The 21,809-nt window shown below is 54.1% G+C and overlaps 1 protein-coding gene across 1 annotated transcript in view; it reads right to left on the reverse strand.

Moving 5' to 3' along the window:
- Window positions 1–634: 634 nt before the first annotated feature.
- RGS9 (regulator of G protein signaling 9) overlaps window positions 635–21,809 on the reverse strand; it is a 65,090-nt gene continuing 43,915 nt past the window's right edge. The window contains exons 13-19 of the mRNA XM_056127927.1: window positions 20,004–20,119; window positions 16,373–16,460; window positions 15,359–15,497; window positions 14,353–14,438; window positions 13,520–13,637; window positions 2,409–2,860; window positions 635–1,062 (exon numbers count right to left, since the gene is read on the reverse strand). Of these exons, the coding sequence (XP_055983902.1) occupies window positions 912–1,062; window positions 2,409–2,860; window positions 13,520–13,637; window positions 14,353–14,438; window positions 15,359–15,497; window positions 16,373–16,460; window positions 20,004–20,119 (1,150 nt within the window). The 3' untranslated portion in view covers window positions 635–911. The remainder of the gene's footprint in view (window positions 1,063–2,408; window positions 2,861–13,519; window positions 13,638–14,352; window positions 14,439–15,358; window positions 15,498–16,372; window positions 16,461–20,003; window positions 20,120–21,809) is intronic.

Here is a 21,809-nt window from a genome sequence, read left to right on the forward strand (position 1 = left end):
CATATAAAAAGAGAAGGTTGCCCACATTTCCTGGGCTTCCCCCTGATGAAGACCCTGTTACCCATTCCCCATATTCCCCACCCTTCCTTTTCTTTCCTCAATGTTTTCCTCTGGATTTGGCCATCTTGTCTCACTCCTCTGCTCTCTGTCTTGACTGGCTGAGGGTGAGAAGGGGAATATTTCCTTGCAAGCGCCCCCTTGGCTGAAGAACCCCCCAGCAGCCAATCTCAAGCTTGCTTGGAGCAGCCATTGAAACACTAGTTGCCGACTTCTCCTTCCCCAGGGGTTACCCCGCACCATCCTCGGTGGTGCTCCAACCCCTTTGTCTTGCTCCCTGGATTTTTAGCCTTCCTGGGTTCCTAGCCCTGAGCCTGCTTCTAGGTGGATCTGAACCACACACAAGATGCTTTTCCCTAACTCCTGCATGATGCCTCAGCCTGAAGCATGTCTCAATCCCATCTTCACCCGGTATGCACCCATAAGTCTAGTCTTGGAGGAGGTTCTTAGAAGTAATTAGTGTCCTTTGGTCCAGAAAAACCAAAGAAGCCCTCAACTTTACTTATATGAATGAAAATCCAAAGTCATCAAGCGCAAAAGCTCACAAGTCATCAGCAACAGCAGACACACGGCCATCCCTTTGCAAGAGACTTTTAGAAGTTAACCTTTTATTGGTTTTAAGGCAGCAAGTCAAGTCTTCTGGTTCACATGCCTTTCTTCTGCCGAAGGAGGGGAGTCAGGAGGAAGGGGAAGGGTCGGGAGCCCAGTCAGAACACTCTTCCCTATCATCCATCTCGTCTTGCTTCTCTGGCCCCCAAATAGAAACTTAATGCACTTTGGTTTGAGAGCAAGCATATCCTACGGCCCCATGCAGCAGAGTCTGCCAGGAGCAACTTCCTGTGGAGGCCCCCGACTCAGCCTGCTTTCCCCTCCGCCATGCTCTCCCAGGGGCAGATGACCTCCTTCTCCATGGCCTGGTCCCCTGATTCTCCCGTGCCGGTATCTTCCGAGTCCACCAGACACGTCCCACTGTCCATAGGCACATCCATTTTGATCTGGAAAAAACTTCAGGCACAAAGAAAGGCAAGTGGGGTGGGAGCAGGAGGGCCAGCAACACCCCCCCCCCCCTCGAGCCCCCTTGCAGAGGGATGCCAATGCAGGTGTCTAAGGCTAAGGGTGCAAACATCAGCACAGTGGTCCATTTTATCGGTTAATTGTGTGGCTCAAGGGCACTCGGAAGATGCTCTTGCTTCTTTATCAAAGAGCTTGAGTTTGTATGGTTTTGACGACGAGCTCAGGGAGTGCCTTTACTTTCCAGTACTCCGCCCTCCACCCCTTTAAGCTGATGACGTGGATCCCTACGAAAAGAGACTTTTTAAAACCCCATGCCTCCGTGAGAAGCTGGACAGTGGCTGCAAAGCTGAAAGCAACCATCATCCGTGGCTGGTTGGGAGAAATCCGTGGACATGCCTGAACTCTGACCTCTCCTCCCCGACAGGCACAGGCATAGAGGTGTGGTCACCTCTGGGCCCATCTGTGCCTCAAAAATATTGCTGGGGTGGGAGGGGGCGGTGATTATAGAGCGGGTAGGTGCTTGCTTTGTATGTAGCTACCAGGGCTTGATCCCCGGCACCCCATACAGTTCCCTGAGCACCTCCATGAATGAGCCCTGAGCATAGAGTCAGGAGTAACCCCTGAGTGTGGCCCAAAATACACACACACACACATTCACACACACATAGATACACACATATATGGGTGTGTGTGTGTGTGTGTGTGTGTGTAGAGAGAGAGAGAGATACATATATGCATACATACATCACCACAGACACTCATGGCAACCTAAGACCTCAGCAGGTGCCATCCTTCTCTGAGACAGGGTGGGTGAAGCCCAGAAACAAGTAAATTGGTGCAGGGATAACTCCTGCCGCCCGTACCCCCACAGTTGTCTTTTCCCAAACCAAATAAAGGTGGGGATGGTGTTCTGTTTAGCACTATGCACAGCTTTCCTTTCTGCCATCCGTTTGAGGGGTAACCCAGCCCCTCTTAGAGCCTTTGCTCTGGACCCAGAGAGCCACCTCGGGACCCAGAGGTGTACGGTAGAACTTGCAGTTCCACCAAAATGGGGTGGAGAGGGGTCACCTCTGGGGAGAGCTGGGCCCTGTTGTTTTCCAGCAAGAACTAGAGGAGGATTCCCCAGATGCAACCCACAGACACACATGCCCATTCCATGTGCATGCACCCCGCTCCCGGGGGACCGCTGCATACACCCATACCCCCACTCCGCCGCACGCACCCCCACCTGGATGCCCGCCTCATGCACCCATACCGCATGCACCCACACCCGGGTGCCCGCGCACGCACCCCATGCGCACACGCGCGCGCCTCGCACCGCGCACCCTGCCCCTTACTTGGGCACTCTCCTGGACTTGAGCCGGGGCAGCTGCTGGCCCGCTTCCCCCAGGGGCTGCACCTTCCCGTGGGACACGGCCGGGCACTTGGGCGAGAGCCGGGCGAAGACGGGGGAGGCCAGGCAGCCACGGCGCAGGAAGCGGCCGAAGGTCAGGGCCATGCGCGCCCGGGACGGGCCCCGCGCCTGGGTCCGAGCGCGCGCGCCGCCGCCCGCCGCGACGTCGCTGCTCTCGCCGGCCTCCCCTTTCTGCTCGGCGCCCCCTGAGCCCTCCAGGGGCCCCCGGATGGGCGAGGGGCACACGGTGCTGCTGGGCCTCCGCATGAAGCGCGCGGGCGACGGGAAGGGGCGCCGCGGGGAGCGGCAGGACGGCGACAGCGGGGACGGTGAGGGCGGCGCGCAGGTGCCCGTGTACACCGTCAGGTGCGGGCTGGGCGCCGTGTACTGGCCGGGCTGCGGAGAGGGAGAGAGCGCCGTGAGACGGGGCATCCCTGGACCCGCTGGGGTCTCCTGGACCCGCGGATGAGCCTGCCCCAGACCCTCTGGGGCCCGCACGAGGCCCCTGCCGGTGGCCTGTCCCCAAACCTGGTGAAGGTCCCATCCCACGTCTCCCGTGTGCTGCCAGGCCCCAGGGGCTGGGGTACCAGGCTGCACTGCCCACGCCCCCCAACAGGGATCCTCAAAAGTCACTCCTGGTCGAACCCCTATAACCCATGCCACCTCGCCCCACAGGAACCCCACTGTCCAGCCTGGGCCTTCAGACACATGGCAGGAGGCCCAGCCCCACCTGGATCCTGCCTGTGACCCTCAGCACTGACCGGGCCTGACCTTGAGAAGGACCGGCCCTGCAGCATCTACTAATGACCTTCACAGGCCAGGTGTGGGCCTCAGTGCCCTACAAGAGAAGCTCCCTGACTCCCACTCTCTCTCTCCAGGGCCCCTGAAGCACAGGAGCCCAACAGTCAGAACTCACAGCAGAGAAGGGTAGGGGGTGGCCAGAGAGGAGGTTATGGTCCCACCTCTTCCCGGCAGACTGCCAGGGCTTCACCCTGCAAGTCATTTGCCACTTCCCCAAGGCCACCCACAATAAGAACAGAGCCCAGGGTTGGGGGTGAATGAACCCTCTGGGAAAGGGGGAGCCTCATCACATCTGAGAGCTGAAAATAGCTTCAGAGAAAAGCAGACTCCCTCACAAGTGCCACAGTCACCCTGCTGTGCCCGGTGGGCAGTGCTGGGCACAGGGTAGGGGCTGCCTCTTCTCTGGGACACGGCCTGGCAGGCTTCCGGAGCACTCTGTCTGTGCCCAGGCACCGCCTTTGGGGGCACAGAGGGCTGAGCGAGGGGGGGTGGGTGGCAGAGGAGCTCCCTTCTCTTCCACCAGCTCCATGAGGGCCAGGTGAGATTCCAGTTCGGAGTCACTGACCCCCCCACCCCACCCCATCCGGGGCCCAGGGCCATGGGGACCTTCCATGGATCACCAGGATTGTGCCATCAACACAGAGAACAATGCGACCAGTGAGGGCCTGCATGGCGCACCCCATCTGGAGCACCCCACAGGGGCACCTCTCAGAGCCGTCTGACAGATGAGAAGTCCAGAGGTTCAGTCACTTCATCAAGGACACTGGGTGGGGGAAATACTCCCCCCCCCCCACCCTCCAAGGCTCACCAACTCTGCCTGTGAAACCCTGCGTGGGCACAGCTGCATGGGAACTGCACTCTTCATGTTAGCTCAGCGGCATGGGAACCGCATGGGGTGTGCGTCACTGCCACAGACCCTGCTGCACCCCAGACCCACAGAGGGGAAAACACCAGAGGGCTCCCCTTGCCTCAGCAGACCACTCAGGGCAAGCACCCATGCCCCAGTTGGACTACTCCACCTGCTAAAGCCCTGATTTCCACAGTCCCTTCTAGAAGGATATATGCCTGCACTTAGGATAGTCTGCCAAGAAGAGTAATGAGTAGGGGAACAGCTGGGCCCTGGTGAAGGGCTGGAGGGGACAGCTGTAAGAGGGGACAGTCCCCTAACCCACTAATATCTTCTATATGCTTGGAACTACCCACCTGCACCCATGCCACCTGAGAGAACAGAACTCTGGGCCAGCGGGATGCATTGCCACCCTGAGGCCTTCAGAGCCAACTCATGACCCTGATGTGCAGAATTTTCTGGCCGCCTGAGATTCCTGCAGCTGCCTGCCAGTGTGGCCCTTAGCTCCATCTATCCTGGTCACTACCAAGGTCAGGATTAGGCACAGTGACCGGACCCCATTCCACTGTGACCATCGGGGTCTATAGACCAGAGCGACAGGGCAGAATTGGGGGAAATGGGAGGGACTAAAGGGGGGAGAAGTTCCCCAGCATCCCCCGATGAGAAGGAGCTGTAAGACCAGAAACTAAGGAAGCGTTAAGAAGCCAAGAGCACCTCAGGTATGCGGGTTCAGGGACTAAGACTCCAGGTCTCGTGCTGGCATCAGAGATGGGCCATCCCTCCCTGTCCCCTTGGGGTCCTGGCTGTCACGCCCACGATCTGCCTCCAGCACCATCTCAGCACATCAATGTCTTTGGTCTGAGAATCCCAAATGAATCTCAAAATGAATTAGCTCCCTACAGAGATGTCTCTGGATCCCAACCATTCACAATTTTAGAATTCCAGAAATGCGCGGCCGCTTTCATCACCATGCGACCTCTCATGATATTCATACTAAGCAATAGAAAATGAATTATCTACCATCTGCTCCTGGTAGGCAGGATTGAATGAGTGGTGGTTGGAATATTTGAAATAATGGTGATGAGAAGGTGTAATGGTGGTGGGATTGGTGATGAAATTTTAAATGCAATCAATTAATGTGAACAACCTTATGAAAATAAAATTTAAAAAGAAACATTCAAGAAAAACAAAGAAGCTGTGAGCAAGCCAGCACAATGTTGCACCCCTCTGTCCCACGTGAGTCACAGGGCACTGCCCCTTTGAAATGAGCCGGAAGCAGATCACTTCCAGGAAACTCCAGAGAGGGCCAGGGACAGTGTGGGGACAGCTTGAATGGGGAGCCTTGAGTAGAGACATCCGCCACCCCCACCAAACCTCACCTGGCCCACTGAGGGTTTCTCAGCAGTTGACAATTGTGCAAACTTGAGATCAGGTCACACAGAAATGCAAGAATGACTAAGCAACAAGGCTGGAGCGATAGCACAGCAGGTAGAGCCTTTGCATTGCACACGACCAACCCGGGTTGGATTCCCAGCATCCCATATGGCCCCCCGAGCACCATCAGGAATAATTCCTGAGTGAAGAGCCAGGAGTAACCCCTGTGCATCGCTGGGTGTGACCCAAAAAGCAAAAAACAAAACAAAACAAAAAGACTTAGCGAGATGCTAGGTCTGTGTGACCCAAGGCCCTTGTTTTCTCTGACCCAGACCCCCACCTCATTGCCTGTCGGGTTCATCTAAGTCTTGGGGTTCTGGAGAGTGAGCTGAAATAACCCAAAGTAGGAAGTAGCTTGTGAAGGGACAAGTTCTCCTCCTTCCACAAGCTGACCAAGGACACCCCCAGAGCGTGAACTTGAACGTTCCTTAGTATTTGTGCCAGCACTTGAATGCCCCTTCGGGTTTGTGGGACACTCCTGTTCTAGGGCCCCCCCCTGAGATGCCAATCAAGGCCTGTGGTGTAGCTATGGCACCAGCCAATGAGAGAACCATCCAGTCCTCACACGCTCCCATCCTATGTCCTCCTGACCTCTTCTCCCCTCCCACCCCTTTCTAGCACCTTCTCCTCCTTCTCCAGGATGAATCCCAGGATCATGAGGGGGTGCTTCACTTACCTGGCCCAAGAAATTCCTTCCTTCTGGGCACACATCCAACTAGTCCTAGACGCTCTCTCCCTCCGTCCCCCTCCTGGGAGACACAGCAAGCCCCACCACCGGTGGGAGTCAGGAAAGAGGTGGCATGCAGACACATGACAAAGAAATGAGACACGGCAGAGACAGAGTGACAGCGAGATGGGTCTTTATTCTGCAGGGGAGCCAAGAGAAGGAGGAGGGCAGCGTGGAATGGAGCGGGCACATGGGCATGAGATGAGGCCACAGGCAAAGCATCGGCAGGGCTGCCCGGCTGTCTCAGAATGGGGGAGGGGGTGACAGAGGGCTGCATTCCGGCTCACATGCAGGCTGGGAGGTGAATGGTTCCCTCCTCCAGGACCTTCCCAGTCCACCCCACCAAGCAGATGAGCACAAGAAGCCCCTAGACAAACCTTCACGTGAGTGATGCAGCGTACCCCTCCCAGTCACCTCACCAGGAACCCCCAGCACAGGACCTCTCTGTTGTGAATGGATCCTTAGTTCCCACGTGATACTTGGGACCACTCGGGACCCAGTGTCACTGCACTGCTGCTGAGGATTCCTCTCTTAGCTGCGGACAGAGGACCAGCCATCAACTCCTCCCCACTTTCCCTCAGTATATCCTGATGATCCTGAGGACCCCGGAGGGTTGCCTGTGAGACTGAGAGAGCAGAGAAGACAGCGGAGACAGCAGTGCTTTAAAAACAAAAGGACATGGGCCAGAGCTATAGCACAGCGAGAAGGGTGTTTGCCTTGCACACGGCCGACCCACGCTCGATCCCCAGCATTCCATATGGTCCCCCGAGTGCCACCAGGAGTGATTCCTGAATGCAGAGCCAGGAGTGACCCCTGAGCATCACCAGGTATAACCCATAAAAAGCCAAAAAAAAGAAGATGAAGAAAAGAAAAGAAAAGAAAAGAAAAGAAAAGAAAAGAAAAGAAGAAAGAAATTTTCTCTTAAAAACATTTTTTTAAAACTCAGGCTATGCCTGAAATGATCTAGCATTAGTTAATCTGGGGGGGGGGGGGGTAGAAAGAAGCAGAAATCTTAGTCTAATATCGTGAATGAAATAGGGATAGAAAAATGGAGGGGATGGGAGTGATGAGGATGAGGATGAGGGTGGTGAGGGTGAGGATGAGGAGAATGAGGATAAAGGGGGAAGGATGAGGGTGGGGGGCAGGGAAGGTGGCAGTACTGGGGATGGAGATGATGATGAGCTCAAGGATGAGGAGGAGGAGGAGGACAGAGGTGGTTGTTGTAAGGATGATGGTACATGATAAATATGACAGGGATGGTGGTGCTGATGGTGATGAAGACAATGAGATGAGGATGGCGAAGATGACTGTAAGAGTCATGGTGTGATTGTGAGGATGTGGTGACGAGGTGGGGGAAATGGTGCTGATGGTGGTAAGAAGGAGAAGGAGAAGGACAGTTAGGATGCTTAGGGATGATGATGGGAGTGGTGGCAAAGATGATGGTGATGATGACGGTGATGGTGAAAATGGCAATGGTGACTGTGAGGATGTGGTGATGGGGATGCTGTCAGTAGCAGGGAGGCAAGGATGCGAACAGCAGTGCTGGTGAGAAGAGCAACAAGCATTACTGAGCACTGGTTTGTGGTCAGACATTCTCCTAAATGATTTACTTATATTGACTTGTCCCACGTACTTACATTTCCACCTAATCCTCACAAATGAAAGCAGTCTTTTCTCTAAATACCTGGGTTTAAAATACAACCATACAACCATAGACACAACCATAGAACCATACGAAGAAAAGTCCTTTATAATATATGCTAACACAAAATATATACCATCATGGGTAGAGGGCCTCAAATCATTTAAAATATCATTATAAGAAAGTAAAGTGGAGTCTCCATACCTGGGCTTAGAGAGGATAATGTAATGACTTCAATAATTCAGTGAAACTATGCAAATAAGAATCATTCCAGGTTGAGATTCAATTCCGCCAATAGGCTGAGGAGGGATGGTCCTATCTAACGCTACGGACCTCAGGCTAGTGATGCAGAAGCCACCTCCTGGAAGCAAGAAATAGACCTCAGAGCCTCAAGCCTTGGTTCTACTAGCAAAAGATATGAGAACCCTGCTGGGTTCCAGGGTTCAAGAGCAGAGCACTGAGAGACACTTAAGATGGGAAGTTGGGAGAAGCAAAGGGAGAAAAGAGCTGGTGCCTGGAGTGAAGGAAAAGTGAAGCCACAGGGATGGATGAGGCTCTCCATGCCTAAGCCAGGGGGACTTTGACAGCCACATGGAGTTGGGAGAGGGCATCCACATGGGCACCTACTCATAATCACATTCACCAATGAGGTGCCCCCAGAACCCGTCTGCTTTTGCCTCCTCTGATTTCCCTAGTCCCTGTCTTCAGGTTAGGCCTCCCTGCTTTGTCTCCTAAAGCACCACGCCCCCTGCCCACCTCCAGTGTGGCTATTCACCCTCTGGTCAACATCTTTCCCTTGGACTCTAGGCTCCCCTCTGGCATCTCACTCACCCAGCACTGGGATGGCCTCTGGGGAGTTGTTGAGTGAATCTGAGAACCAGAAAAACCAGAAGAGCGGAAGACCAACGGAAGCTGAAGCCCTGGGTCCTGGTCTGGACAGGTGAGGAGAGGCAGAACCCAGATAACAAGAGACCATGGCGGGGAGATGAGAGAAGAAGAGTGGAACGGGACACCAAGGAAGGACGGGAAAGAGATTCAAGCTGCTCTTAATTCTTAGGCTCATGACACCTCAGGATTTGAATCCTGATCTGTCTCTCTATACTGGGCAGCCACGAGCAATCACGGTAAAAAGTGTGATGATAGAAGAACATGTCTGGAGCTGGACAGGTACATCGTGTGACAGCTCGGGTGCTCGCCATGCATGCAACCAGCCCAAGTTCACTTGCCAACATCTCATAGGATCCCCTGAGCACCAGCAGGAATAATTCCTGAGTGCAGAGCCAGGAGGAACCCCTGAGCATCGCCAGGTGTGACCCTCCCTGCAAATAAAAGAAATGACATGTCCAGTTTTGAGCAGTAGCGTGGGAAGGTATGACACTGGGTTCTTCCCAACCAGGGCCCTGAGATCTTACAGTGTACCCCAAGTCCTCTCTGGAAGGATCTCATAATTGGCGACCATAACACTTTTCTTCCCCACTGGATAATTCTAGTCAACCTTAGTAGAGTTTCCTCAATGCCTGCCTGCAGGGATAACTATCTCCTCCTCCACCTCTCTGGCCACATGGCTTTGCCAAGTGAGTTACAGGATTTGCTGGTCTCTACTCCAGGCTGGAGCTCTGCTGCCTCCTCCCAGCCAGCACAGAGGAGCTCTGTAGATATTTATCCCTGTGGAGGGGGAGGTGGTAAGCAACACTTCCATCAGGATGTTGAAACTCCTTCCTGATACACTCACCATGGCAGCTACAAAATGCAGCCCCTGATTCAGACAGTACAGGGGGATAGGAGTTTTCCTTGCAAGTGGCTACCCCAGGTTTGATCTCTAGGACTGCACAGGGTCCCCTGAGAACCATCAGGAGTGATCTCTGAGTACGGTTGGGAATGACATCAAGGAAACAAAAATTCAGACCCTTTTCGTTCTTATCTCTTTCTCAATGTCATGCCTGTCTTCAAAACATCTGGGTCATCTCCCGTTAATTCTTCCTCTGCTATCATTTTCACCCAGACCCTAGCCAGCCTCTCTCCTCTTTGCTCTGAAACCACAGCCCCTTTCCTGATCAACATCAGCACCACAACAACCTACCCCACCTCCAAGTCTAGATCCCTCATCACCCCGTTGGGTGAGGCTCAGCAAACGCGCTGAGTATCCACCGTGTGCCTACACAATCTCTAGAGCCGAGGTCACAAAAGTCAGCAAGATAGTGGACTCGCCTTTTTTTAGGGGTTTCATAGTCCCCTCATGAGAAAAAGGAACATGAATGGATTGTTCAGACACGGTGGAGAAACACACCTGAGCGGGGAGCAATAGCAGTTAGAGACAGAAGGAGTTGGTGGTCCCCAAAGACGACGATGCCCTCAGCACCCACTAGGAGACATGGCTCAGCTCTCAGGGTCTGTCCCAGCTGCCACGGCCAAGGGGAAATCCTCCCAGCCTGTGGCTTCAGCTCCCACTTCCAACCCAGGCTCCAGGCTAACTAACAAGGTACCTTCTTGACCCCGAAAAATGCAGCTGACCGAGGGTAGGAGGGGCAGGAATTCACCCTGCACCCCCAGACCACATCTGCCTGGAGGCGTCACTCATTCAGATTCCACAAGCTCCAAATGGACCAGCAGAGCCCAGTTCAGGGCTCTGCCCCACAGTGGCCCTTCCTGGGTCTCTGCTGACTCCTCTCAAGGTCCACTACAAACGGGCCTCCTTCACCAACCTTGTCTGGATGGACCTGCCAGGCACCCAACACTGCGTGCTTCTGGCTGCCATCCAACCGACTGACTCTCATCCTGCCCTGGGTTACAATCACTCACGTTCAGGCACACCTGTTCACTGAAGAGCAGAGAACACCCAGTGGAGGTGTTTGCCTCCACCACGGCATGCCCCCCTATTCTAATACCAGTCAAGGGTTGGATCTATAACTGCTGACCATCTGGGAGTACCGCCATTGATCACATCCGTCCCCAAGACACGTAAGCATCCTACAAATGCATGACCACATGAGACAGATACGCAGCCCCTTCCTCATCCCACAAATGCATGGCCACCTGCTGGGTTAACTTGCTTCTGATTGGCCGGGAGTGTTGGATGTCTATCAGGGAAGCAGTTTCTGCCGACAGGTATGGTGTGTCTATCTGTGTCAGACACAGAGAACCCTGTCATCTGTTGAGGGTGAGGGCAGGAGACAGTCCCCTCATAGGGAGGGAGCAGGAAGGGGGAGGTGAATCCAAAATAAATATATGATCAGTGCCCTGGGGATTCCTGATCTATTCCATATCCTCTCGGTCATCTTGCTCTTGGGACTCAGCTCCGACAGCAAAAGGAGAGGGGATAGTAGCTCTCTGCTTTCATGCTTCTTCAACTTTCCCACAAAAGTAGGCCACACAGCGGGAGAGCTGGATAAACACTTGCTCTCAGTCTTGCGCGCGCGCACTCTCTCCAGAGTTTGAGGGCAAAGCCCAAACCTGCCGCCGCCAAGCATGACATGCCTTTGATGTCTCCATTTTATCTTTAAACATTCATGGACATTTCACATTTGGATGCATGGGCTACGGAGGATTCTTTGAGTGTGAAATCTGTTTAATTACCTAACTTTCCTCCCATTCCAAATCTTCAAAAATGGGAGGGCAAAAAAAAAAAAAGTGATGCTGATTCCCTAGGAGTTATAATCTGATTTAAGAATCTGGTCTCAGCCCCTCAAGCCACAGATGCGAAAGCCAGGAGGTTCAGGGATAGACTCCAGGTACCCGAGAGTCAGAACCCAGAGTCAGAACCCAAGAGGACTGCTCCAAACCCCCGGGCTCTCTCCGTTCATCCGTTCACCCACCAGCCCATCCATCTGTGCCACTGTGGGAATATATGCTTGTGCGTAACCTTTCCCCAGTCACTGGGCTCGGGATATGATTGGGAGTCTGTGGACCAAGTGATTCATTAAAGAGGGGCTCCCTTTCTGAGTCGGAGGACTCCCACATTCCTCAGGAGAGATCATTGAGTCTGTCTGTGACCAGGAAGATGGGGAGAAGGCCAAGACCACTTTGCTGGCATGAAGAGTCAGAAACTCCTGACACTGGTAAAGAAAGTCCCCCAGTGACCTCGCCTTGCCCGCTGCTCCTGGCTTCTAAGCTCCCTGGGAACCGACCCCTGCCATGAACGCCCCTCTGGGAATTCACCCACATCCTCTGCATATTCCAGCTCCCTCCTCCTTGGCCTAACCACTTCCACTTCCAAGAAGTCGCCTCCTCCGCCCCCATCTCCCTCCCACAGCCCTTTCCTGGACACAGTTGGTCCAAGGACCAGTGCCTCAGGATTGCTGTGAGACTTCCAATCCTTCTCCCCTCCCTCTCTGTGTGTCTTTTACCCTCGGCTAATATTCTCCCTCTGGGACTGGAGCGATAGCACAGCAGGTAGGGCATTTGCCTTGCACATGGCCGACCCGTGTTCGGCATTTCATATGGTCCCCTGAGCACTGTCAGGAGTAATTCCTGAGTGCAAAGCCAGGAGTAACTCCTGTGCATCACCGGGTATGACCCAAAAAGTAAAAAAAAAAAAACAAAAAAAAAAAAACAACACTGTCACTGTCACTGTCCTCCCGTTGTTCATCGATTTGCTCGAACAGGCCCAGTAACGTCTCCATTGGAGACTTTGTTGTTACTGTGTTTGGCATATCGAATACATCACAGGTAGCTTGCCAGGCTCTGCCATGCGGGCAAGATACTCTCCGTAGCTTGCCGGACTCTCTGAGAGGGGCGGAGGAATCGAACTCTGGAACGACCATGTTGGCTGTGTGCAAGGCAAAAAAAAGAAAAAAAGAAAAGAAAAGAAAAGAAATTGTCCCTCTAACGAGCGAGTTTATATTCCAAACCCCCTGACTCCAGGCTGGATTTGTAAATTGCTTTGGACAATAAAATCAAGTGGCAGAGAGGGAGTCTCAGTCCCAGCTGACACCTCAGCAACAGACTGTGGGGCTCAGGGGTGCAGCAACTGGCCTTCTGGAACCCCTGACAAGATAAAGCCGCCCAGGAGGGAAGCCTCACCATGGAAGGAACCTTCCAGAATGTTCTCCCAGCTTCTTGCTCAGAATGTCACTGACATGCACCAGCTCTCTGATCACCAACGCAGACAAGGGGAGTGGGAGGGGAATTCCTCCCCCAGAGGGTCTTCAGAAGGGCATGTCACCCTACTCACTCCAAAGGTTTCCAGCTTGAGTCCTCGCACCTTGAGCATGAGGAAGGGTGCGGGTCTACAAGGTGGAACCAAGGGCCAGCTCAGGTCAAAGGTGTGAGCCGGGCAGCAGACCCCACCCCAGCAAGGGGTCCCCAAGGACTCAGACCAAGTCGGGGGTGCAGAGCTGCTGCTTCTGGTTCTCACAGTAAGAAGCCTTTGAGGTCCGAGCAGACACAGGGCTGAGTCGGGTGGCCCCAGGGGACACAGCAGGATGATCTGGGGCATTGGGAGCCCACCCCCACACATACACATACACACACACACAAAAGGACACTAGACCCTTCTCGGGCGTCCCCCCTCCCCGGAGCGGGCCCTGCCCCAGCCCCAACTCGGGGGGCTCAGTGGGCAGGCGGCTCTCTCCGGAGTTGGCTCCTGCGGTCCAGCTTGCTCATGACCTGGGTGATGTCCACCGTGTTGGCGGCCTCCCGGGCCCTGGCCTCCTCCTCCAGCTGCCGCAGGACGACGGGGCTCGGGCTAGAGCGCAGGTGGCGCCGCATGAATGGGAGGCTGGAGCTGTGGGGGGAGGAGAAGGGACAGGACAGTGAGACGGGTGGACGAGGCCCAGGCAGACGAGGCCCAGAACATGCCTCTCTGCCTCCCTGAGCACCCGGCCCGGAGACCCCAGAGCCGGTCTGGCAGTGGCTCTTTTCCCCTCCCCACCTGGGTAGAATATAGGGGGGACATTCCCCACTACCGTCAGATTGGGGCGACCACAGCCAGACCCACTACAGAGCTCTGGAGCCCACTGCCACCTTGAGTCCCTGTAGGTGCCAAGAGAGATGGGGCTGCGGCCTCAGGGGACAGCACGTGCTCCATGTCCCCAAGGCCATATTCTTGACAGGTTGAGGCTGACCTGTCCAGGCGGCCTGCCCAGTACTAGGGAAGAACCAGACGTGGGGACAGAAGCCAACAGGGGCTCCTGGACACGGGGAAGATGCAGTACCTGGGAACCCACCGGCAAAACCCAACCAAATGCTACATCCGTGATCTGGGTTACCGGGGGTCTGGCTCACAGCCATGCTGGGGAAGCAGCATTCGAGAGCTTACAAAGGAGTTTCCAGGCCTCAGGGACCGCTAATGCCAACCCCACCCCCAAACACACATACTCCACCCCCCGCTCAGCGTGGGCCCCACACTGTTATCAAGTAGAACATCTTAATAATGGCTCTTGGCTGGCACTTCTCAGCAGGGCCCAGCAGGGCACAGACTTCACAACACCCCCACTTGCCTTCTCTTGGTGGTTTCCTGGGGTTCGATGGCCTTGGCCAGCATTTCCTTATAGATGGGGGATTTTAAATAGCGGGCATAAGAGTCCTGCAGGGAGCAAGAGGAAAGCAGTTATCAGGGGAGGGGAGGTGGCGGATGAAGTGGCCGCCCCCTGCATGTTTTCAGCGCCTCCTTCGCAGGAGGGGGGGCGAGGAGATGAGAATCGGTTTCCCTGGTCACAAGGCGGGTTGGCGTGCCTGAAGTGGAAGGGCTCAGCTGTGAGTCCCCAAACTTGGGCTGGGGGCGGGGGGGGGGGGGGGGCTGCAGGAAATAGCAGACAGGTGACAAATGAACCTGTCCAGCATCCAGTGGATATCTACCTTGAGGAGCTGAGTCTGCCAGGGATGGAGGTGTTCCTGTCCTTCACCCCAATTTCAGGATGACTCACTCTCATTAGAAGAGGGGATGGGGGGGTGAGTTGTTGCTGGTGGTGTCTGGTCTTAGGTTCTCTTCACCCCAAAAAACCCAATGTGGCTTTTAATTGGGGGTGAGTATAAACCACGTTCTCTGTGTCTGAACAACTTTCCAGGGAGCTGGGGAGAAAAAGGGCTTCCTGGGGCCAATCTCATGTGCTGGGGGGAAAGGCTGGTGGGATGGAGAAGGGACCACTAAGTAGATGATGGTGGGAGGGATCGCTCAGGATGGGAGATGCGTGCAGAAAGTAGACTATGGACCAAACATGATGGTTGCTTAGTGCCTATATTGCAAACCATAACACCCCAAAGGAGAGCGAGAGTAAAAGGGAAGGTGCCTGCCACAGACGCAGGAGGTAGGAGGGGGTGGGGGTGGCGGAAGGGACACTGGGAACATTGGGGGTGGAGAATGGGCACTGGTGGAGGGACGGGTCCTCAAACGTTGTTTGATAGAAACATAAGTAAGAAAATCTGTAAGTGCATCTCATGGTGATTCATTAAAGTAAAATAAAATAAAAATAAAAAGGCTTCCTGGGCTCCCAGCCCTGCCCCAACCTTCTTCATGAGCATGTAAATGTGAGTCTGTGCCGCGTCCAGCACGTAGCGGTGGGGGTGCCGCAGTCCCTTGACCGTGATGTCCATGGTCTTGCCATCGATGTTGATCCACCGCCGGGCTCCTGGAGCCAGGAAGAGTCTAGAACGGGGACATGGGGGAGGTAAGGGGGGAGCCAAAGCAGCGAGACCCAGTCACAGAGGAAAGTTCCAGCTGCTTGGGAGGGGATGGAGTGGGGGGCCTGGCTCAGGTCTGAGGGACGGTGAACGCCAACGGGCTGGCCAGCCACCTCCTCAATGCCAGGACACCGCCTTGCCGGGATTGGAACTCGGGATGTTTCGTTTGGGCATCTCCAGCCTCCAGGGTAGATGGCAGAGGGTCACAGGAGAGGGAACACCCGTGTGGGGTCAGGACACACGCACGCACGCACATGCACACACATACACACACATGCGCACATGCATGCACACACGCATGCACACGCACACATGCGTACACAGGTGCGCGCACACGTACACACATGCACACACGCATGCACACACGCACTGCACACACGCATCATGCATGCACACACACGCTCGTGCACATGCATGCAAACCCACATACACACCACACATGCACATACACACACGCACATGCACATACCACATGAGTGCATGCACACACATGCATGCACACACACATGCACACCCACACGCATACACACATACACACACGCATACATGCGCACATGTGCACACACACATATACACGCACATACACCATCTCAGCAGACTGGGGTTCAATCCAAAACTTTGCCTCAGAAGTGGGCAGCTGCTCTGGAAACACTCAAACTTCCACGGAGCCATCAGAGACCCCACAGGCCTCCCCTGGCCAGGCTTGCTCAGAGGAACCCAGAGCAGAGCAGGACTTGGAAGGGGGGTGGGGACAGGCCCTGAAGCTGCCACAGGGGCCTGGCTGGCGCATGCAGTGCCATGGCCTGGCAGGGCCCCTCCACCTCCATCCCCTTCACTCACTTGTAAATCTCCTCCGCCTTCTCTTTGACCTTGGACTGGTCGCCATACTTCAGGTCCTCACAGGCTTCCCAGAAGCCCAGGTTCTCCCCTGAGAGCCGCAGGGATGACAGCCAGGCAGGGAGCAAGAGAAAAGCAAGAGATAGCATCAGGTGAGCTAGGAAGATCCTGGTCCAGGCTGGTGTCCGTCTGACTCTGCAGGGATCCTGGAAGCTGTGGACAGACCTCCCAGCCAGCCCGATACCCACAGTTAGGCCTTATGCCCCCAGCCCTGCCCACAGAGCCGTGCAGCCTGTCCACGCCCCATGGTGAATCCAGTGGTGATGATGCCAGACATATGTTTGAAGAGGAACAAGACAAACCTCCATTCTGCAGCCCCGGGCCCAGGGGACACACAGGCAAGCTCAGCTCCACCCCCAGGGCCCCATCCCTTCTAGCCCATGCACTTGCTAGAGCTTGAGAAATGCACTGCCGCATCTTCTCAGAGGCAGCCCCAGTCTCCTGCGGACACACAATGTCTGCCTCCTTTGTGTGAACTCAGAGACCTTGTCTCTTGAGTCAGGAACATTCTAGCCAAAGGTGCAATGCAGATGGCTACCCAGCCACTTCCTGGAAGGTCACCCCAGCCAGAGACTCAGCTGCCCAGGAAGCAGAGGGAGTGTCAGCTCCCTTGAATCCTTTCATTCCTCCACTGGAGTTCTCTAACCAGCCCCCCACAGTACCCGGGGCTAGTGTGAGAACTTGGCCTGTCACAGGGCATCACTCCAGTGATGCTCAGGAGTTGCTCCTGGCTCTGCACTCAGGAATCAGTCCTGGCGGTGCACAGGGGAACCATACGAGATGCTGGGGATCAAACCCAGGTCGGCTGCGTGCAAGGCAAATGCCCTACCCATTGTGCTATCGCTCTGGCCCCACAGGTTATTTTTTTTTAAAATAAAAGATTGTCACATCAGGACCAAGAAAATTCCTGCGTATGCCTGTGTGTGTGTGTTAATTGGGTGTGTACCTGTGTGTACCTGGGTGTACATGCACTGTGTGCACGTGCTAAGGTTCACATGTGTATGTGTGTCAGTATATGTACGCATGTGTGTGCCTGTATGTGCGGATCATGGAAAACTGCAGTGTGGGAAACAGCCCAGCATATCCCTGCCTTTCGTTCCAGAGTACTTCACGTATCTCAGACCAGGAAAGGCTGCAAGTAATAAACTAACTATTTTTGGGATCATAGAGATAGGACAGCAGGGAGGGTGTTTGCCTTGCACATGGCTGATCTGGGTTTGGTCCCCGGCATCTCATAGGGTCCCCCAAGCGATTCCTGAGTGCAGCACCAGGAATAACCCCTGAGCATCACCGGGTGTGACCCTGAACAAATAAATAAACGACTTCCACCCCATAATTCTCTACAGCCCTTCCTCTTCAACCAGAACTCAGGACCTCTCAGCCTGCACGATCCAAGCCGTGAACCCACAGGGCACAGGTGTACAGGCAAGCCTCTCCGTGTGCTGACCACATTGCCCATGGCTAGGAACGGCTCATCACAAGAGCCGAAAAATAGAAGCCTCCAGAGGTGACCCAATGGCGAATGGCTAAGCCATTTCTTCACACTACGGAGGAAACAAAGCATAGTCATGGACTCCTGCATGGACGAACCTTGAAAACGTCCAACCAAAGCCATGGTCATCTGGGTTCACGCGCAGGGAATGTCTGGGGGAGGCCAGTCCGTGAAGGAAGTAAATTAGCAGCGGCCCAGGGCAGGCCATGAGGGGCAGGGCACAGAGGAAGAAAGAGAACCTCAGTGGCCTCTGAGGAGTCATGGTTTTCTCTCTGAGATGGTGAAAACGTTTTGTGATTCTACCCTGAACAGATGCTCATCTTCGTGAATAAAACCACCGAACGTATGCTTGGCATGTGATTTTTATCTCGATCAAAACATTTTGAGGGGGCTGGAGCAAGAGCACAGCAGATAGGGCTTTTGCCTTGCACATGGTCGACCCGGGTTTGATTCCCGGCATCCCATATGGTACCCTGAGCACCACCAGGAGTAATTCCTGAGTGCAGAGCCAGGAATAACCCCTGTGCATTTCTGGGTGTGACCCAAAAAGCAAAAAATAAAAAAAATTTCTAACATATTCATCTTTCCCGTTCATCCCTGAATCCTCAAGACCCTCGGGAGATCATTCCTAGAGCTACTTTTTAAAATACAGCGACTTTTCTTGGATAGGGAGAATCACGCCTGAGAGCAGGAGGGAAGTTCACAGTGTCATTCCCCCAGAGTGCCAGTAGGTGGCGCTCTGTGCACGCCTGGCTCTGAGCTCGGCTCCCTTCCTGCTCTTCTGGGCTGTACTACATGGCGGGGCCACTAGGCTTGATGTGAGAAGGATTTTGCTGGAGCGATAGCACAGCGGGCAGCGCATTTGCCTTGCGCGCGGCCGACCGGGGTTCAATTCCGAGCATCCCATATGGTCCCCTGAGCTACCGCCAGGAGTAATTCCTGGGTGCAGAGCCAGGAGTAACCCGTGTGCATCGCCAGGTGTGACCCCAAAAAGCCAAAAAAAAAAAAAATCTATTGTAATGTGAAGTGTTGCCTCAGACCAAGAGCTAACCCTGTCCCACGGGGCCAGTTCCGAAGGCTGAGTCCTCGGGGCTCTCCTTTGGGAGTTAGCAGCTGAATATTGAGGCCACTGGTGACGCTTCATGAGCTCTGGAGTCGGAAAGAAGTGAGTGAGTTCCAGAGGAAACACTCCAGTGACAAAGGCAGAGTAAATACTCTGGGTGCTCAGCCTGATGAAACTGGTCCTACATGGGTTTCGGGTTTTCCCAGCTGCTTCTAGTGTGGAATATTTAAGAAGTTGCTGGACCACACTCATCGCTTAAAGGGGGTGATGCACAAGACTTCCATGGGTGAGGGCCCAGTCCCCAAGCACCACTGGGGAAGCATCCTCCCCACCAAAAAAATAAAAGTCACGTGTACCTCCCATGTAAAACATGGAACGCATCCCGGCCATTTCCAGTGGCAGCTGGAGGGAGCAGCCCCAGAGCAGAGCTGGCGAGACCTTCAAGGCATAACAGGATTACAGTGGTCCAAGGAGGTTGCAGAACTCCTGCTATTTCAAGCCCTGACTTAAAGTGCACCTCAGGATGGTATCCCAGGCAGGCATGTTTTATAGTAACCCCAGACAAATGGCAGAGAAGCATGAGCTGAAGAAAAGCAAGCTGATGGGCTGGAGGGGCAGTGCAGTGGGTAGAGGTTTTATCTTGCACGTAGCTGGACCCAAACTCAATATCCGGCATCCCACAGGGTCCCCCAGGTCCTGCCAGTAGTAAGCCCTGAGCACAGAACCAGAAGTAAGCTCAGGTTGTGGCCCCAAAACCAAGGAGAGGAGAGGAAAGGAGAGGAGGGAAGGGGAGAGGAGGGGAGGGGAGAGGAGGGGAGGGCAAGGGAAGGGAGAGGAGGGGAGAAGGGAGAGGAAAGGAGGGGAGAAGAGGGGAGACAAGGAGAGAGGAAGGGAGGGGAGGGGAGGGGTGGGAGGAGAAAGGAGGGGGGGAGAGAAGAGAAGAGGAGGGGAGGGAGAGGAAGAGAGGAGAGCAAATTGAGACAAAGACAAACGTTTCATGAGATAATGCAAAGACCCACCACTAAACTCTTTCTTGAGAAAGTACTGGAAGCTCTGTCTGCCCTTGGGGTCTCGGATCAACTCGCTGAAGTTGAAGGCCCATCGCTCCACCCGCATCTTGGTTGGGATCTCCACCCTGCAAGGAAAGGACCAAGATTTGTCAGAGTATGAGGGGTGGGGCCTGGGAGCGTGGTCGGGGGCAGGACTTAGTGGGCGTGGCCAGGAGAACTCTGACTACAGTTGAGAGGCTAGGTGCCCCCCAACTTCCATTAATACTACAGCCCAGAACTCGACCCAATCCTCACTGCCCACCCCGACACACATCAACTAAGCTTTGCCAAGTACAGGCAGCCTGCGCCGAGTTCCAGGAGCCGTACACGAAGGGCTGGCTTTCCAAGGGTGGGAGACGTCTCCCAGGCACTTGGCACTCAAGGTGAGGGAACCCAGTCCACTTCAGTCGAGGGAGGGGCACCCTGAGCAAGGAGAAAATTCCAGAACATCCCTGATAATGAGCACTCTGCCACCTACTCATGACTACACAACTGCCCCTTCCCAGCCACTACACAACACCAGCCCAGTGAGAGGGGCTGTACCCTGGCCCTGAGCGCCAAGTGAGCCCAGGTTTAAATGAATCACAACTGTATAGGTGTGTCCAACACACACACACACATGCACATACACGCACATGCACATGTGCACACACACACACACACACATACACAGATGCACACACTGAGCTTTCTCCAAGAGGCAAGGGTCCTCCACCTTCCTGTGGGGTAACGTCACCCTGATCCCAGCAAAGCTCAAGCCTTGCATCTCTGAAGCCCAGAAGACTTAGTTGCTCTCCTAGACCTTGTGGAACCCCCTAACCCTGACTCAGTTCCTTGGGAAAGCGGATTTCCAAGTCCAGGTGCCAGCAGCAGGAACAGGGAGCAGGTAGAGCTCATCCAGGACATCTTATCAAGTTGACCCTTCCAAAACAACAGCATCCAAACAGGGGACGCATCTAAGAACCCCAACAGAGACACCTGCGACACAACAGGGATATTGAAAATGCCAACACAGACACCTAAGAATCCTGCCACTGAACATCTAGGAGCCTTCACAGAGATACCTGATAGCCCTAGGATCTTAACAGAACCCCTAAGGACCCCATGGAGATGCCCAGGAACCTTCACAGAGAACCCCTCAGGGCCCTAAGTGGGGCCATGACAAAGGGACCCTGTTGGATAACATTGGGTTGTTCTTGCTCCTCCCCCAGGGAACTTACGTTTATTGAACCACTCCCACAACAGTGCCCCTGAGGCACACCCAACTCCATTCTATATAGTCTAATAATCCTATATTACTTTTCTTTCTTTTTTTATGTCACTTGCATGGTTTAGCAATGTTCTTTTTGTATAGATAAAGGAAGACAGTTGATGCTATGCTTTGTAAGATGGGAGTTAGTTGACTCCAAAATAATATCTACTCCTGGGCATCCATATTTACTTGACTTAAGCCTCAGTTGCCCTTAGTTCCTAGCACTCTAAAAGCAGGGTCCCGACGAGGGACTGGATGGACTCAGGGAAAGCTGTGAGCTACCGTGGCATCGAAAGGAGACAAGCTAAACTCCATAAGTATAATAAGTTAAGAGCATGGTCATGGAACAAACTCTGTCATGACCCAAAAAAATGGTAATTGAATAAGGACCTTGCTGGGGTCAGGAAAGAGTAACCTGGTCTGAGGACTGTAGTCTGGGATATACAGCAAGATGTCCCCAGGAAAAGCCAACCTTTAAGCTTAATATATCACTTACTGTGTTCATACCAAATGGCTAGAAACAT

Source organism: Sorex fumeus, unplaced genomic scaffold (assembly GCF_029834395.1).
Source record: "Sorex fumeus unplaced genomic scaffold, SorFum_2.1 ptg000063l, whole genome shotgun sequence".
In the NCBI taxonomy this organism is placed as follows: domain Eukaryota; kingdom Metazoa; phylum Chordata; class Mammalia; order Eulipotyphla; family Soricidae; genus Sorex; species Sorex fumeus.